Below are 16,815 nucleotides of genomic sequence, written 5' to 3' on the forward strand. Positions count from 1 at the left end.
TAATCCCATCTGAATGTGCCTGCCCAACAGCTAAAAGATACCCCCAACCTACTGGGCTCCAGAACCCAAACAATTATGGGGGACAACTGAAAAGGAAACAGGGACAGGCCTGGAGGCCATAGAGTTAAAATGAGTGAGCCAGAAGGAGACACTAAGCAGAGAGCTCCAGACAGTGCCCACTGTTTCCTGAAGGCATCAAGGGAGCTAGGGGACGAAGCCCAGAGAACTCCTCTGTGATGTTACGCAAATTAATTAACATTTCTGTGCCCTGGATTCATGTCAGACAAATGGGGATAATAATAAAAAGGAGAACTTCGTAATGAAACAAAATACTCCAGTAGCCTGTTTCTGACAGTGGCCAATGCCCCCTGCATCACAGGAATTTGCAAGAAAGTGAATAAAAAGACAGTAATTAACTAATCTAGGAGTTTCATTCAAGTCTGGGGCAGTTAAGGGTTACCTTTTTCCCTGAATCACACAGATTTATACCCTACATTGTTTTATTATCCCTCCAGTGTAGCTGAGGATGAAACTGGGAGCTTAATTTAAACGTTTTATTTATTGTGGTTTTTTTGCACAGCTGGTAAAACAATGGAACCAATGTAAAGTATTATTGCCTGCTTCAGTATTTCGAGGGAAGGCCCGCTGGTCTGTAGTGGTTTGGGTCTCCTCCCCTTCTGCCCCATTCATTTGCTTCCTGGTCTTGACGAGTGTCTTCTGCTCCTCTGCCACTAACGCCTCCCTGCCAACCTTCTCTGGCATCACTGGAAAAAGGAAATAAAGGTTATCTTAGAGTTTTTATTTAAATCAAAATAACTGAATTATTTACTTTTGTTCCCCCCAGCCACACACACACACACACACATAGTTTAATCCTTACATTTCCATAAAACTGAGAACATGCACACATAACTCACTAAGAGTTCTTTCACTAAAAGATATTACAGGTTGAACCTTTCTCATGCAGCACCCTCAGGATCTGACTAGTGCCAGACAAGAGAATTTGCCGGACCACAGAAAGTCAACATTGTCTAGCAGCATTACCAACACTTCCACTGACTACTAGGCTCTTAGAAGACATTTAGGGGTAAATGAGAGATAAATAGCAGCCTAAATCACTGAGAGCCAGGACTGGTGGCTGGAAACAAACTTTATGGGACCACAGGAAACTTGGCCGCGCTCATGATCAGTGGTTGTCCAGCTAACTAAAATTATTCCTGGTTATGGATGCTGCTGGGTGGGAGAATTCTGGATTAGAGCCATTCAACATGCAGTTATCTCTCTCTCTCTCTCTCTCTCTCTCACACACACACACACACACCTTAACCTTCTCTGAATAGCAGCGGTCATTCCTGAAATGCAGTAGTTATGAATTAAAAAGCCTTCCCATTACTTGCCTCCAACTAAGCTCTACCCATCCCACTGACCCTCCTTTTTCTCAGAGCCATCACATTCGATACCAACATTAAAAAACAATCCTCCTTAGAGGACCACAAGTGAATCTGTGATCAGTTTCTGTGAATGAAATAGCAAGGTCAATATGTACTGGTTCTATATTAAAGAGAGGGTCTGCAATTTTTAAAACTTTAAAAGCCCTATGGTGAAAACATGAGTCTCCCTGTAGACAGTTCAGCAATCTGAAACTACATCTGAGTTGTCTCAAAGGGGTAGCCATTTAGTCTGTATCTGCATAAAACAAAGCAACCAGTCCTGTAGACCTTAAAGACTAACACTTTATTAGGGAATGAGCTTTCGTGGGTAGGACCCGCTTCATCAGATTTATAGTCAGCTCAGAAATAGTTTTCACACTGATCCAGCTTAGATGGCAAATAAAAATGTCCTTGCTTCAAATAGGACAATAGCTATTTATGGATTTTTATAATATACTTCACAGGCGTATGATTGCATAGCTCTCTACCGATGTCTAAGCTCATAATCCAAGTAGACTCAATTACCTTATAACTCTTGCTGCCCATTCGCCACCAGGTCCTCTTCTGGCAGCATCATAATTCCCACGAGCATGGAAATATTTATCTGCATTTTTATAATTTGCTTCCCGCATGTCACTGTATGCATGCCACATGTCCTTAGCACCTGGAGAGGAGAGAAAAGATTACAGGGTCACTGCAAAGGTAAAATAAAACTTTCAAGTTATTCCACACATCGTTCTCTAGGGTAGTCAAGCACCTTTCTAGTCACTCCATCACATGGCTCTCAAATGTAGTGCTACTAGAGAAGGCAGAAAGGTTCCTATATTCCGTTTGGCAAATAATGGATTTCTGGGTTCAGGGGAAGATCTGAGAAGTTCCAAAAAGACTGTTCACTTTCATAACAAAATGCATTAGTTGTGAAGGTTTTTTTTATTCAGCTAAAACTACTTGCCTTTAGGGCTTTGTCTACATTCAGTTTGTGCATCAGTAGGGCAACCATGTCTCCCTGTCCTGCATATGGGATAGTGAGGTATAGGGAGAAGGGTGACTTTACCCAGCTCCACCAAGCCCCAGGGAGCTGGGAAGGCAGCAGCAGCTGGTGGCCCTCCCTGAGCCCTGGGGAATCAGCAGCTCCTGGCACTCTCTGGGAGCCCTGGGGAGGCAGCAACCGCCCACACTCCCTCTGCTTTCCTGAGGCTCAGAGAATACCTAGTGCTCTCCGGCCAGCAGCTGACGGTGGAAAGGGTCAGCAGGGGAGGACCCAAATATGGAACAATTAGTCCCTTTTAAAAAATAAGTAGGGATGCCATTTTGGCATCCCAAATACAGGACTGTCTCGCCAATTATGGGACAAATGGTCACCGTATGCATCAATATAAATCTGTATAGAAACCAATTTAGTTAAATACCTATCACACTTAAATGCAATTAAGGCATTCCTAGGTGTCTATTTCAAGGGTTTGCAGCAGTGTAACTAACAATTTCTAAACTGTTTTAGACTGGAGACAACTGGGAACAAACTGGTGAGAACCTTTAGGCTATGAATCTACAATGTGAGAACAAGAAATCTGATGTCATAGACATGAACCTCCATCTACCACTAAAGTAAACAAAAACAACCCAACAGTTCCTATGTCAAAAGACAGAGAGAATGGAGTATCAAATTAAAAGTAGACACATACGGACATTTAGGAATAAAAAGTGAAATGTCACATAGGAGACAATAACTAGAATCAAAGACTATGCTGAATTGGCTACAAGGGCAAACTATTTACTCATATCCAGCCTTTCATTCACCATAACCCCTAGGTCCCTTTTAACTGTACTGCTGCTGAGCCAGTCAGTCCCCAGCCTATAACAATGCTTGAGATTCTTCCGCCCCAGGTGCAGAACCCACACTTCTCCCTGTTGAAGTGCAACAGATTTCTTTTGGACCAATCCTCCAATTTATCCAGGTCCCTCCGGATCCTTGCTTTACCCTCCAACATATCTACCCCTCCCCCTAGCTTTGTATCATTTGCTAACTTGCTGAGGATACAATCCAGTGCCTCATCCAGGTCATTAATAAAGATGTAGAAGAACACCAGCCCCAGAACCAAGCTTTGCGGCACCCTACTTGAAGCCAACTGCCATCCAGATATTGAGCCATTGACCACCACCCGTTGGGCCTGACTGTCTAGCCAGGTTTCTATCTATCTTACAGTCCATGGATCCAACCCATATTTCCTTAACTTATGGGCAAGATTCTTGTGGGAGACTGTATCAAAAGCTTTGCTGAAGTCAAGGTATATCACATCCACTGACTTCCCCATGTCCACAGAGCCTGTTACCTCATCATAGAAGCTAATCAGATTGGTCAGGCAGGACTTGCCTTTGGTGAATCCATGTTGGCTACTTTTGATCAGTTTCCCCTCTTCCAAGTGCTCCAAAATGGATTCCTTGAGGATCCCTTCCATTATTTTCCCAGGGATTGAGGTAAGGGTGATTGGTCTAGTTTCCTGGATTGTCCTTCTTTCCTTTTTTAAAGATGGGCACTACATTTTCCTTTTTCCAATCATCTGGGATCTCTCCCGATCTCCAAGGGTCTTCAAAGATAGTGGCCAAAGGTTCAGCAATGACATCTGCCAATTCCCTCAGTACCCGTGGGTGCATTAAATCCAGACCCATGGATCTGTGTACATCTAGTTTTTCTAGATGGCTCATATCTCATTCCTTCCCCACAGGTGGCTGCCCTCCACTGTCTCATACTGCACTGTCTAGCACCATTGTGTGGGAGCTGTCTTTGTGTGCGAAGACTGAGGCAAAAAAAGCATTGAGTACTTCAGCTTTTCTTACATCATCTGTCACTAGGTTACCTCTCTCATCCAGTAATGGCCCCTCACCTTCTCTGATAACCCACTTATTGTTAACTTGCCTGTATAGAAACCTTCTTGTTCCCCTTCACATCCCTTGCCAGCTGCAGTTCCAATTGTGCTTTCACTTTCCTGATTGCTCCCTGGCATTCTTCAGCCGTATGTTTATACTCCTCCTTAGTCAACTGTCCATGTTTCCATCTCTTGTATGCACCCTTTTTGAGTTTAAACTGACTAAGGATTCCCCTGTGAAACCAAGCTGTTTGCCTACCATGTTTGCACTTCTTACTATGCAGCAGGATGGTTTGTTCCTGTGCCTTCAGTAAGACTTCTTTCAAATACTGCCAGTTCTCTTGAACTCTTTTACCCTTCATCTTCATTTCCCAAGGGATGATCCTGCTCATCATTTCTCTCAGGGAGTCAAAGTCTGCTCTTTTGAAATCAAGGGTCTATATGTTACTGCTCACCCTTCTTCCTTTTTTCAGAATCCTGAAATCTATCATCTCATGGTCACTGCAGCCCAGGCTTCCACCCACTTCTATTTCTCCTACTAGTTCTTCCCTGTTTGTGAGCAGCAGGTCAAGTTGTGCATGGTCCCTGGTCGGTTCCTTCAGCACTTGTACCAAGAAGCTATCCCCAGCATTCTCTAAAAACTTCCTGGATTGTCTGTGTGCTGCTGTATTGGTCTCCCAACACATCGCTGGATGATTAAAGTCTCCCATGAGACCCAGGGCCCGTGATTTGGAAGCTTCACTAAGCTGTATGAAGAAATCCTCATCTCCCTGAACTTCCTCAGGTTCAGCCAGCCATGTGCTTGGGCTCCCAAAGAAGTACCTGAAACTGCAACTTTTAAATGATCAGAAGCAAATTCTAATGTACCTTTCTGTGAAAAACCCTGTCAATTTCTTATTTACCGAATGTATCAAAACTTGCTCTAGAACTTATTTATTGAGCTTTGCTTCACTGGGTTTTATTAATTCATTGATTTTTCCTAATATCTATGTCATCCTGCCTATACACAACTTCTGAGGACACTTTTGAAGAAGACCATACAGTTAGTAAAAAGCATACCTAGATAAGCATCCCTTACGAATGCTCCAGTGTCAGCAAACCAGTTCTGGGCACTGACACACAGTACCAGGGACAACAGCAGCATGCAGTTGTAGAACTTCATTGTTCAGTTATTTGCTCTGTAAGAGAAGGAAGTGTCTGTCAGAACAGAAAAATGGGCATTATTTTAAAACCTGCAGCCATGCTATTCATTTTTCTTATAACTGCTCTGGAGCAGGCACATCTACTAGCAGGGTCACACACAACTCTGAAACATTGCTTAAGTGATGATTTCTGCATGGAAAAATGACATCCTCTCTGCCATCACAGCACAAGGCTGGGAAATAAGAATAAAATATAACTGTTTTCATTGCTGCTTAACAGTTTTTAGATCATAAAAGTCTCTTGTTCTAAGACAAACAGACTAAAGATAAGACGGAATGGTAAAATACGAGGTTTCTATTTAGAACAAAACTTACCGCTGCTGTATTGCAAATCCCCTGAAAAGTGGTGTTCTTTCTGATGAATCCTCAAAGGGAAAGGTGGTACTGTATTTATAAGAAGCTTTATCTTAAAAGCAAACAGGACTTAATTTACGGAAGCCTGGCTAAATTGAAATTGAGCAACTCTTTGCTTGCTGCATACAACAAACATTGCTTCTGCTGGGAATTTACTGCAGTAAAATCCCTTCTTTTTCAGACGTTCTGAACCAGTGATATGACGAAATGTCCATCATTCATTCAAGGTTGCAGGCAGTCACTTTCTGACTTGATTCTGTTTTTTTATGCAGCAAAGTGAGCAGTATTTTGTATGAGATTTTTATGTAGAAGTTTTTAAGTACTGATCTTGCGTGGACTGTAAATACTAAATCTGATGAAGTGGGAATTACCCATGAAAGCTCATTACCCAATAAATAAAATTGTTAGTTTTTAAGGTGCTACAAGACTGCTTGGTTTTTTGAAGCTACAGACTAACACAGCCACCCCTCTGAGACTTTTCCACTTTATTATTGTAATTAGATCTTAAAAGAAATGCCATAAGATAGCTAGAGAAGTTTTTGCCATCAGCTTGTTGGGCATGAACCATCTTTTCATTGTGTTTTAGAGCGCTCTGTCAATGGGTCCTGGACTCAGTATTCCCTGTAAACTGAGTGCTTGGGAGGCCACCTGAGAGAGATTCAGGTGCCACCCAGCTGATTAGCAGAGTCCCACAGCACCTGCAGCCAGTAGCAGGTGTTTCTACCGGTGGTTCACATCCACACATGCCTCAGTGCACAAACAAAATTTATTCTGCACATGGATGGAACAAATTAGAGAGAGTATTGGTCCTGGTCCATGATTTTGGCTCCAAGGGACTATGACAATAGATGTAAATAATAATATTTAATTACTAGAACTGTTCAGAAATGGGATGTCATCTTTACAGATATTTTCTTTATTTCCCCTTTTCAGTGGTGGAAATTTGACTATTTTTTGAAAAATATCAGCTGGCTTTTATACTACCATTATGATCCCTACAGAGAGAGGTTAGTTTGCTTGAATAGCAGTTAATGTTTTGTTGGCAAGCTGAATGCTATAGGGTATATGCAGTTAAATTAACAGTTTAAAAATATTTTAATTCAAATATTATCAATGGATAAATCATCAGCTCTATCAGTAGTTAGTTTCTGGTAAGTCACAGGTTTAACTATAAAAATTTTATTCAAATGGAGTAGATGCAGTTTACATTTTAAGATGAGTGGATGGGAGATAATATGAAATGTCCCTAATGAGTCTGGTTGGAAAGATGCAGGTAATTTAGATCAGAGTTTGTAAACTAAAAAAAAAATCAGTTCTTGTAAATGTTCAGTGAGGTTCTTATGGAAATGTAATCTGAAGAGTCAACATGTTTGGGAACCTATTGTGAAACAGTACTAAATCAGTTCTGTACACTTGTCCAACAGAATTCCTTGATGTTTAAGGACACCAAACATAAGTGTGTTGTCCTTGCCTAATGCCCTGTTGAATAACACGCCTTTGAGCCATCTCACTGCCAGGATTTGTCTGTGGACTTTGTACCTTGAAAGTGTAAAACTTTCTTCCAGCAGGTTCTACAGGAAAGATTTGTTTTTGTTAACTATTTAAGGACATTTTACTTCTCTCCTGGCCAGTATGTAACTAAAGATTGTATGAAAAGCTCTCGTGATTTTTCAGTAACTTAATGTTTTTGAAATAACACAGTAAGAGGTATGACTGATGATAAATTATGTACAGGATCCAACATTTCTTTTGTTAAGTTCTCACAATGGAAGGAAAGTTAACTGAGTACATTCTCCTCAGAATGAACACTGAGTCCTGTGCTGAAATAATTCATGCATCTATTGTGCAAGTTTTAAAAGAATTTTGGAGAAGTTCTGAAACTTTCCCTTGGACAATAGCTAGCACAAAACACCTGCCAGGAAGTGGAAAGCTTTTGGAAAAATCTACAGTCAATGATAAAAGCCTTCATAGCAAAATGACATAGGCTGAATTGTGAAATTTAAAAATTTGTATTCATTTTATGCCCATGAGCATGTAGAGTTTTTAAGAGAAACTCTGACTAGTTTTGTAAAAAAGGGAAAAGTAACTACTAGGTATTGTCATGCCCACACTGCACATTATCTAAAGTAGCAGTGGCTGAAGTAGGGTGTAGCTGGACATCTCTGAGCTGCTATATTTTAGGGTATATTTCCTTTTAACACTTTTCTGCCACTCAACTTTCTGAAAACATTCAAGCTTCTGAACTGAAATTTTGCAGGGCTGGTCTCCATCTGAATGGAAACATCTGATTATTTTAAGAATCTCAACTTACATTTAAACAGTGAGTGGTATGATATTTTGGACCTTTTAAACTGATTGTCCTAGGCTAGACATCCACTGCAGCACACACTAACTTCACTAGATAGTAGACCAGCTAAATGTCTTAGGACTTGCACCATTAAAGTGCAAGTAGAATGAAGCAGGATGCCAGTAATATTCAATTTCATGCATAGAGCCATTTAAAATTCTTCAATATTAAAAGCTTCATATGCTCCATGAATAAAGTTGTCAGTTGAATAAAGTGCATAAGAATGGTAAGTGCATAAGACTGGCTAGACCAAAAGTCCATCCAGCTCAAGTGTCCTGTATGCCAATATTGTCTGGTGTCCCTGAGGAAACAAACAGAACAGGCAACCATCAGTGATCCCTCCCATCACCCATTTCCAGCTTCTGACAAATGGAGGCTAGAGACAACATTCCTACACATCTTGGCTAGCAGTCATTCATGGATCTATCCTCCATGAATTCATCTAGTTCTTTCTGAACCCTGTTGAATGTTCACAACATCCTCTGACAAGGGGTTCCACAGGCTGACTGTGTGTTGCATGAAGAAATACTTCCTTTTCTTTGTTTTAAACATACCTGTTAATTTCATTTGGTGAACTCCAAGTTCTTGTGTTATCGGGACAAGGAAATAATTTTTCCTTATTTATTTTCTCCATAGCCATCACAATTTTATAGACCTCTGTTTTATGCCTACCCTTAGTCTCATCTTTTCTAAGCTGAAAAGTCCCAGTATTTTTAATTTTTCTTCATAGGGCCCCTGTTCCAAACCGCTAATAATATTGTTGCCATTTCTGAACCTTTGCCAATGCCAAGATATCTTTTTTGAGATGAGGCAACCACATCTGTACATCACATTCAAGATGTGGGTGTACCTTGGATTTATAGGCTATGTCTACACTAGCCCCAAACTTCAAAATGGCCATTTTGAAGTTTACTAATGAAGCGCTGAAATACATATTCAGTGCCTCATTAGCACACGGGCGGCTGTGGCACTTCAAAATTGACACGGCTTGCCGCCACGTGGCTTGTCCCGACGGGGCTCCTTTTTGAAAGGACACCGCCTACTTCGAAGTTCCCTTATTCCTGTGAGCAGATGGGAATAAGAGACTTCGAAGTAGGTGGAGTCCTTTCGAAAAGGAGCCCTGTTGGGACGAGCCGCGTCAATTTCGAAGTGCTGCGGTCGCCCGCATGCTAATGAGGCGCTGAGTATGTATTTCAGCGCTTCATTAGTAAACTTCGAAATGGCCATTTGCATGGCCATTGTGAAGTTTGGGGCTAGTGCAGACACAGCCATAGAGGCAATAAGATAATTCTGTTTTTATTCTCTATTCCATTTAATGATTCCTAGCATTCTATTTGCTTTTATGACTGCAGCAGCACATTAAGTGGATGATTTCAGGGAACTATCCGCAATGACTCCAAGATCTCGAGTGGCAATAGCTAATTTAATCCCCATCAGTTTGTACATATATTTGGGATCACGGAGGTTTTCTTATCTTCTGAGTCTACACTGCCTCTCCAAAAGACTAGATTTATTGTGCAAACTTGGAAGTCACCCTGGGCATTCCAGTAAGATGTGCATCACAGTGCCCCCTCTCCCCACCGATGTTTTAGGAAAATCGGCTTATGAGCAAATACTCAAAGACTTTATGCAAAACAGATCATATGAGGTCATTTTCAAGACTGCATGTAATCTGCTCAATCTATGTATCCTATTTTGTGCATATATCATTCTCATTTGTGAAGTTGGAAATATGAAGTGTGGATCTGTTTATAATTCTAAATGTGGGCCATCACTGATGATCTTGAAAAAACTGTAATGACTTAGTTATCAAGCCAATAACCTATGAATAAGTCTTGTTTTTCTTCTGTTTAACAAAGTAAATTCACTTAAGTATTATTGCAACTTCTTGTCTTCTGGTGTTTGACCATCACATTTTGATTCTTGTATGGATAAGCAAGCCCAGTATGTGGACAATCTTCCCATTAAGTGAAGTGACAGGATTTCCCATTGCCTCTGGGAAACAAACTTTCCTTTCTCGTGCGTACAGTGTGCAACTACAACATTTCCTAGGATGAAGTCACAATGTATTTCACTCATCTTCACATCATTTTCACATATGAGGAAATCAAGACTAAGTCAGACACTTTTTTTTTTTTTAATTAAAATCTCTTCAAATTAATTAAAAACCATGAATGCAAGTTTTAGGAGCAATAAATTTCAAAAATTACTGTAAAACGGTGGTTAATATGAACAGTATTATGCAAAATGAAAATCACACTCTTTGAAAAAAATTGTGCTATATTATAAAGGTCAGCATTAACTGTGTATACAAGAACAAAAAGGGTTTAAAATAAAGGTTATTGTGTATGCATACAGAGCTTCCAGCTGCTTTTCCATGTCACTTGTCGTCCAAACTGAAAAGATTTCACTAGAATTTTTCCAGAGAGCACTGGTTATGCATTTTCCTGAAACATGATTCTTGCACTTACATAAGCCTTGTCTTCTTTGAAGCGTTGTATAAAATGGAATTAATCCTGACATTCACATGAAGTAGAAGTATTCTCATTTACAGGCAGGAAACAGGCACAGAAAGATAAAGTGATTTTCTCCAAGCTTCATGGTGTATGAGTAGCCAAGTTAGGATGAGCGAGGAGTACTTGACTTCCAATCCTTTACTCACACGATAAACAAGACCATCATGTGTCTGAGCATATAGCAGGGTGCGCAATAATTTTTGCGGACAGACCACTCCACAAATTTTGGAAGTGGTTGCAGGCCAGCTGTGGGCTCCCTGAAAGAAGTGGGGCCTCAGGCAGAAGGCGTAGGGTGGAGGTTACACAGAGAGAGACTGTGTGTGAGAAAGAGAAACACTGTTCGACAGATTTTGTTGTTACAGACAGTGTGCGCTGCAGTGTGTGCACGCGCAAGTGACTGGGTGTGGCACAGACTGGGTATGCGTGAGTGTGTGCATGCACGTGTGCGCGTGCTGGCTGCTGCTGGGTAAGCTTCAGAGGGAAGTCACCCGCTGTCTTTTTAAGGGAAATCTGTCCTGCTCTGTTGTCCTCCCTGCTCCCGTTCTACATTCCTGAGTCACTTACCATCCATGCTTTACACTGCAGCAGCTCGACTGTTTGTCTCCCTCTCCCTGATTCTTGCTCTTTAGAGATGGAGTACAGGGAGAAGGGAACATCCTGACTTCAGTATTATCCTCTCCCACCGCCCTTCTGCACAGCTAGCAGGAGAATCCTAGGTGCAGCTTGGCTGTAGATGAACAAACTTGGGGAGGGGCAGCTGAACACATGCTGCCGGCTGTAAGTATGCAGGCTCTGCTAATCAGCTAAGATATGCTTGGTGGGCTGGATCCAGCCCCTGGGCACGAATTTTCCCACCCCAGGTGTATAGGATGGTACATTTCTGTTTCCAAATTTCAGTTAAAAATCTCAACACCAAGTAAAACTGAAGTTGAAATAGGAATTTTTATTGGCTTTTCACAGACAAGAACCTTAAATTATGAAATAACTATCCACAGCACCAAATTTCTATAGACCTTTATTCCCAATCCCGAAGAGTTATGAAACCCTCCATTAGAAGTAATTTTTTCAAGCAACTGAGCTAATGAGGTTACCCATCCATCTGCAGTTTTATGTATCATATCAAACTTCGCAGATGACAGTTACATTGATTAAAAAGTAATTAAGTTTTAAATAAAATTAATTTGGAATGTAGCAAAAACCACAAAACTATATACATAATTTATAAAGGCTCTTATTTTACAGGTATACTGTCAAATATATTCATAAAACATTGCTTTTAAAGGGACAAAAACACATTTTTGAAGGCAGTACTTTGTGGTTCGACAATTGCACTAGTTATTGAGGCCCTAAATTTGAAATGGGCTAAAATCAAAAGTAAATCTCACTGTCTAAATTTTACTATTAAAGAAATATGAAGTTCACAGCGCACATAGAATAGATGTAAAGCAAGTTTTAGCAAATAAGTAAGCTGGGTGTTACAAGCTTCTGTTGTAATAATCTAATGTTTATCTTGAGAGATAAAGGCTTTTTTTTTTAAAAAAAATGACTGAGCTTGACAGTCTCCCTTTAAAAATACATGTTAATAATCAGCTTTATAAAAGGCAGTTTTAGATAAAAAGGTATGCAGTTAAATCATTTCTTCAAAAATCACTTAAGAAATATTAACAACATTTAAACAGATCTAAACAAATTATCTGAAGATGAAGTCATGACAGATTCATACAATTTAAGAATGCTGCATTTACATATTTTTTCAGTAGTCTATTAATAAATTAGTATTTGGAAGATGTAATGCAAATTTCAACTGCATGCAATTAATACCACAATGTTATTTTACATAGATCTTAAAGATAAAAATATCGCTATTCCAAAATCAAAAGAATAGATATTCTGGACAATCAAGGAAAAAAAAAAAATCTCCATTCTTGCATGCATTCCCTAAAGTTATTTGCAAAAGCAGACATCAGGATGGGGGATTCTTAATATTTGTGTGAAGGGTCTGCTATGCTTGCAAAATGCACACAATTAATCTTAAAGTTACATCTTGACCAATTTACAGAAAAGTTGCTGAAGGCAAAAAACAATATTTTCAAACCTAATTTAATGTTTATAGGCCTGGACCTTTAACCAATTGTTTTCACTCATGCAGAGTTACTACCAAATTAATTCAGCTCTTTTAATTTTGCTGTAAAAAATACCCAAATTTGTCAGACACTTTTAACCTTATTTCCCAACATAAACGTTGGAGTATTTCAGTTTAACAACTTCTAAAACCCGTGTTAAAGTATTTAGGAAGAACTGTAGAAGAAAACCCAATGTAGGTGCTATTTCCATGCCGTATGGCTGAATGCATTATTTGGCGGCCAAGAGTTTGTTTAAGGGGTTATAAAACTTAAGAGGCACTTTAATGCAAAATATGTACAATACACAACTTCATTTCAATGTTTCCTGGATATCTGTTATGCCTGTTGAGACCAGAGAAAACGGTCACACCTTTCCAGCATGGACTGTATCAGGGCTCTACAAACAAAAAAGAGAAAAAAGAAAATCAAAACATACTAGTTACCCAAATTGCTGGCTACTAACTTTTATAAGGGGTTTAAACTGGCTGGTGCAGAGAAAATTGTGATTCATATTCTGAGAGGACTTACAATTCTCCCCCACAATCTCACTAACCTCAATGGGGAGCATGAGCAGAAAAAAGTTACTTGGGCTTTTATTTATTTATTTATGTAAACTGAAGGCTCGAATTTACAGCAGGAGTGGGGAATCTTTTCTGGGTCACTAGCCACTGACTCACAAAAAAAAAAAAAAAAAAAAAAAAATCAGCCAGGGGCCACACAAAAGGGAGAAAAAAAAAAAAACGAAAAAAAAAACCAAACCCAGAACAAAACATCCCTCCCACCTCCTACTGCTGTGGCCTCTGATGAAGGAGAGTTCAGGAATGGCCTGGGGCTTGGGAGGGTGGTAGGGTACAGGAAAGGGAGAGGCATGTGGGTGTGGAGTTTGGGGGGCAAGTCTCTTGAGGGTGGGAGGATACAGGAGTGGGATGGGGATAGAAGGCCTGGATGGGAGGTATGGTGCAGGAGCAGAGAGCGGGTGTGGGGGTCTGGGCAAGAGGGGGGTGCAGGAGCAGATTGGGGGGCTGAGCAGGAGGTGGGTGCAGGAGTGCAGCAGGGGTCTGAGTGGGGGTGTGCAGGAGCAGGCTGGAGATGTGAGGTCTGTTCAGGAGGGAGGAGTGTGTGAAGATGATGGAGTGGCATTTATCAGCACAGCTCCCCAGAGACACATCTGAGTCCCCAGATGCGGCCAGGCCCTATCCCCCACGGAGCCTACTAACTATGATTCTTGCCAATGGAAGCAGCAGGGGAAAAGCCTTCAGACAGTACTTTCCTCTGTTGCTGTTTCCCCAGCCAATGAGAGTGGGAGCAGCAGCGCATAGAGCTGCATCCTCTCCCATAAGGCAGAGCCCAAGGGCCAGATCTAGGCCTGGCTTGCCTGGATCTGGCCCCCCCACCCCAGACTTGAGCCTCCATTTCCACAGTGGGGAGCCAGCACTTGTGATTTTGCTTCATAGTGGAACTGTGGAGCTGGAGTGTCAGCACAGGACACCCAGTGCTGAGGGTGGAGAGGAGAACCCAGAGCCTTCAGGGTCAGATCCAGGCAAGCTGTGGGCCATAGACTCTGCACCCGTGACTTAAAGCTTCCAAGATTCCAGGCCTTTGCTCTTGCTTGTAACTACCTGTTGGTATTGACATAACAGATTTCAAAAGGACCTTCTCAAGTGCCACCTTTTATAACTTAATTCTAAAAGTTCATATTTTTTCCAGGCATGAGTTTTGTAAAGGGATTCAACAGAATATCTGTGGTGAACTACTTGTACTGCAACATTTGCAATGTGTGTAAACTTCTGTTTTCCACATACTGTAACATCTCACTGCACTATTATAGTGTTCATTAAGAAATCAGAGCAATATAGGAGGACTACAGGCTGGAAGATACTGAATTCTTCAGTTGTAGACACTTGATTTTAGTCACTGATATCTTCTTTAGGAAGCATTTGAGTGTATTTTCTGTTAACACCCCTTTATGTTTCAGCTACATGCCTCAACCAAACCTCTTACATTGGGGTTGAAATATTTGCTGGTAGTTTTTACCATGTGGTTACACTGTATAAAATAAACTCTCGGAGCTCAAGTCTAAAAAGTGTTTGACTATTTTTTTAAATGTAATGAAAAAACAAATTCTGGGGTAAGATGACAGGGCACGAAGTATCAATAACAGTTCTCTACATATACATATCTTACCTTTGCCTTTTTTCAGCAATTCTCAGTATTTCGCAAATCCTGGTAAATCTTTCAGACAATTCAGCTGTCAAACCACACTCCTGCAATACAGGCAAGGCACGATCTGGGCCAATTACCTTAGCCAACAGAAGGGCTACATTTTCAACAGTAATACAGTTTGACCAATTAGTGCTACCATTGTTGACAGTACTGCCATTCTGTGCACCGTGATAGTGGAAATCAGTGTTGCGACTGTGTGCAAGATGGAGAAGGAACTTCCATTCGTCCAGTGTCTCTGGAATTGAGCCTAAATGCAAAATTTAATTACTGGCTGTAATTATCTGTGAGGAAAAAGCTTGTAGCAAACCTAGTTTTATATCTATTTCCATTTAAAAGGAACCAGTTTCCTAGAGTTAATATTCTATAGTCACATCTCAGTTATATGGTTTAAATACATTTTGTATTTTATATAGTCACACACAATTTTCCAGTGTATTTTAGAACTAGTTGTTAGGACTTCTGTTTATAGCCATTGTTGAGGTTCTGGACTAAACTAAGAGTCAAAGATTTCTTCTGTGCGTCTTTTGATATGGTAGATTTTCACTGGAATTCTGCCCTCTCCTACAGAAAGCTGGTAACTACATCCTTATTAAAAAAAAAAAAAAAAAAAAAATCTAGAGAGTGCTAGTGCATTAGCCGATTCTCCAAGGTACTAAGCAGAGGGCAAGCTGAATCCAAAAACTTGAATTAAAATGTCAATAGATTTGAACCACTTGAGAGGCTACAATTTTAAAAAAACACTGCTGTTTCTTTGGAAGATTAGAATTAAACTGCAAAGTGTTACTGATTTATATTAAATTATTCTGTACTGTACACTATGGGTATATCTTCACTATAGAGAAGACCGACCCTGCTGCAGTCAATCTTTCGGTGTTCAATTTAGTGCACTTAGTAGGAATGAGCTAAAATGAACTTACAGGGCACCTGTGTCGGAGCCAGTACTCCTGCCCTGCTTAGAAGTAAGGGAAGTCTATGGGAAAAATTCTCCCATCGAACTCCTGCTGTGTGGATGGGAGATAAAAATGAATTTAGACAATTGTTTTTAAATTGATTTTACCTCCCAGTGTAGACCTGGCTTAAGTGAAGTTACACAAGGAAGTGATCTTCCTATATCCATGCTTAAAAGCTCAACCACATCATTAACTCTTGACAAATATTTTTCTATAGTTAATCAACAATCCTTAAATAATCAATATAGGCCACATATTATACTGGTGAGCTCACGTGTGAAGATTCACTAACCATGCTCTCCATCCAGTAGGTTCATATCATCCAAATGAACAATATTAGTAAAGGCTTCTATTCTTCTATCCAGTTCGAAACAGAGAGAGAGATATCCAGGCCAGAAGCTTACAGAAGAGATTAAAAATTTCCAGAATCAAATAAATACTTGTTCTAAACTTAAGTTACTGATAAGAAAAGGCTAATTTACCAGCTGTTCAGTACAAGCAAATAACCCCAATATTAGGCATACCCTGACATGCCTTAAGTCCCTAGAATTGTCATTTTACTGAAAGAACTAGAGCTGACCTTCTGTCAATTCCTCCCACAAAAAGGTCCTAAGTGCTCAATAATAAACACAGGTGGTCTCATTACAGTGTGGATTCTTTTTAGTATATGGGGAAAGGGACAAGCACAAAATCATCATCATATGGAGGTAAGACCTGCATAAAGAAGGGAAGTTATTAGGGAAACAAGTGGAGGTACTTAGGAACAGAAGGAACATCTTCAGGCATGCAAGAGGTCTATTAAGTCT

General features: G+C 40.3%; 2 protein-coding genes across 7 annotated transcripts in view; both read right to left on the reverse strand.

The window, feature by feature from the left end:
• Positions 1-454: 454 nt before the first annotated feature.
• LOC142015502 (serum amyloid A-5 protein-like) lies at positions 455-5,843 on the reverse strand. Its single transcript, XM_074999050.1, has 4 exons — positions 5,812-5,843; positions 5,354-5,472; positions 1,956-2,094; positions 455-764 (listed from the first exon to the last, which is right to left on the reverse strand). Exons 2-4 carry the CDS (start codon positions 5,454-5,456, stop codon positions 623-625), a joined length of 384 nt encoding a protein of 127 aa, XP_074855151.1. The 5' UTR covers positions 5,457-5,472; positions 5,812-5,843; the 3' UTR covers positions 455-622.
• A 4,539-nt stretch (positions 5,844-10,382) lies between these two features.
• Positions 10,383-16,815, reverse strand: part of HPS5 (HPS5 biogenesis of lysosomal organelles complex 2 subunit 2) — a 49,313-nt gene continuing 42,880 nt past the window's right edge. For 4 of the 6 annotated variants that reach the window (XM_074997768.1, XM_074997770.1, XM_074997771.1 and 1 more), the window contains exons 21-23: positions 16,302-16,408; positions 15,021-15,306; positions 10,384-13,233 (exon numbers count right to left, since the gene is read on the reverse strand). In XM_074997768.1, coding sequence (XP_074853869.1) covers positions 13,173-13,233; positions 15,021-15,306; positions 16,302-16,408 — 454 coding nt within the window. In that variant the 3' untranslated portion in view covers positions 10,384-13,172. Of the gene's footprint in view, positions 13,234-15,020; positions 15,307-16,301; positions 16,409-16,815 lie in introns of all 6 variants that reach the window. The other 2 variants (XR_012646034.1, XM_074997773.1) reach the window with 2 other exon arrangements.

Source organism: Carettochelys insculpta, chromosome 6, assembly GCF_033958435.1.
Source record: "Carettochelys insculpta isolate YL-2023 chromosome 6, ASM3395843v1, whole genome shotgun sequence".
Taxonomy (NCBI): Eukaryota; Metazoa; Chordata; order Testudines; family Carettochelyidae; genus Carettochelys; species Carettochelys insculpta.